The 1,487-nt window shown below is 38.5% G+C and overlaps 1 protein-coding gene across 1 annotated transcript in view; it reads right to left on the reverse strand.

Annotated features, from left to right (window-relative positions):
- The window catches only part of maf1b (MAF1 homolog, negative regulator of RNA polymerase III b), a 7,167-nt gene extending 5,866 nt beyond the window's left edge, over positions 1–1,301 (reverse strand). Inside the window, exons 1-2 of the mRNA XM_024280426.2 lie at positions 747–1,301; positions 416–500 (exon numbers count right to left, since the gene is read on the reverse strand). Of these exons, the coding sequence (XP_024136194.1) occupies positions 416–498 (83 nt within the window). The 5' untranslated portion in view covers positions 499–500; positions 747–1,301. The remainder of the gene's footprint in view (positions 1–415; positions 501–746) is intronic.
- Between the last annotated feature and the right edge of the window lie 186 nt (positions 1,302–1,487).

Genomic DNA, 1,487 nt, shown 5'->3' on the forward strand with positions numbered 1-1,487 from the left:
ATGCTGAAATATTACCTAAATTCCAAAATGGACCAAAAATAAATAAATAATGAATAAATTTAAAAAACAAAACGAAACAAAGCCTAAATTAGCCAAAACAGCTAGCATGTAGCTGAAATATTAGCTTAATTCCAAAATCGCCTAAAACACATTTAATAAAATAGTCCAAAAATCTAGCACAATGTCAATTTTTTGACTTTTAAAACATAATTTTAACATAATTATGAATTATAAAAAGGCAGGAATATTATTCCAGAATAAATCAACGTATATCTTATTATAGGACTTCAAGGATGGCAGCCTGAATGGAACAATCGGGAGTTTCCCAACTTCCTTAAAAGGTACATAAAAGGCTACCGTGACCTAATATGAGTAGGGTTTTGGGGAAAAAAAGAGGTTTGCACAAATCTCTTACCTTCCAATGATGCGAGATTCTCCAGTTTCGACGCAAAGTCTGGAGCTGAGAGCTTCAAAACTTGAGTTTTCCAACAGCTTCATGGCTGGAAAACACAAGAAACACATACAATTGTTAAAAAAACAAAACTACTTTTTAAATAAACAACAATGTGCATGTCCGTGCATTATAATGTAAACATATAAATACATAAAAATAGGTCTGTTATGGTTGATTACAACAGAACAGCGCCCCGCGAGGACATTTCCTCCAATTATCTGCCCCTCCCCCACCCCGAAAAGAGAGTGATAAATCGTCTTCCTGGTTCAGTAAAATCGTTTAATTCACTTACCGACAAAAGCGTTCTCACCACAGTCACACGGCAAAAGCTTTAAAATCCAATACAGCAAAAAAAGCTGGCCTCTAAACCGAACAACTTACGGAAAAATCGACCCTTCGCTCGAATCGCTGTTGTTGTTGCTCTGCTAGCGCTAGCACTTGCTAATTGTTACGCCTCTTTTCTGTGTCCGCTACCGAGCCTTCTTTAATGTGAACTCGAGCTCTGGTGTTGTTCAGAAACACTCGGTCGAGCAGGAATTATTCTGAGGCCTTTTAATTTTATGCAGAAGCTGCTTTCCCCGATTATATGCGATGAGATTAAATCCAAAGACTGTTGGCGTCCGTCGGAGTCTATCTGCAGCGGCATCCCTTTTGACCTGATTTCACAAAGCGATTTGTATTTGCGGGATCAAGTCGCTCGGTTCTAAGCGACTCGATCGGGTAGAGAAAAAAACGAGTAGCGAAATGTTAGTAATACAGAATATCGGATTACTAGTGTAGCAATTCGTCGATTACAAAAAACAAAGGCTCTTCTCACATCAAAACAACGGAATATACTGTATCAGAAAGCCCTGCCCCTTTGCTTTTATATGCGGATGCTGGAGGACCCACCCTCTCCTCGTGCGCTCTCCTGATTGGCTCCCTTACCTGTCAGTCTCAGTTACCTCCAAAGAAGATGTTTTTGTGCGATTATTTTATTATATTTTATTTATTTATTATATATTAAGTCTATTCGGTGCAGGGGTGTGAAACT

The sequence above is a fragment of the Oryzias melastigma genome, linkage group LG20 (genome assembly GCF_002922805.2).
Source record: "Oryzias melastigma strain HK-1 linkage group LG20, ASM292280v2, whole genome shotgun sequence".
Taxonomy (NCBI): domain Eukaryota; kingdom Metazoa; phylum Chordata; class Actinopteri; order Beloniformes; family Adrianichthyidae; genus Oryzias; species Oryzias melastigma.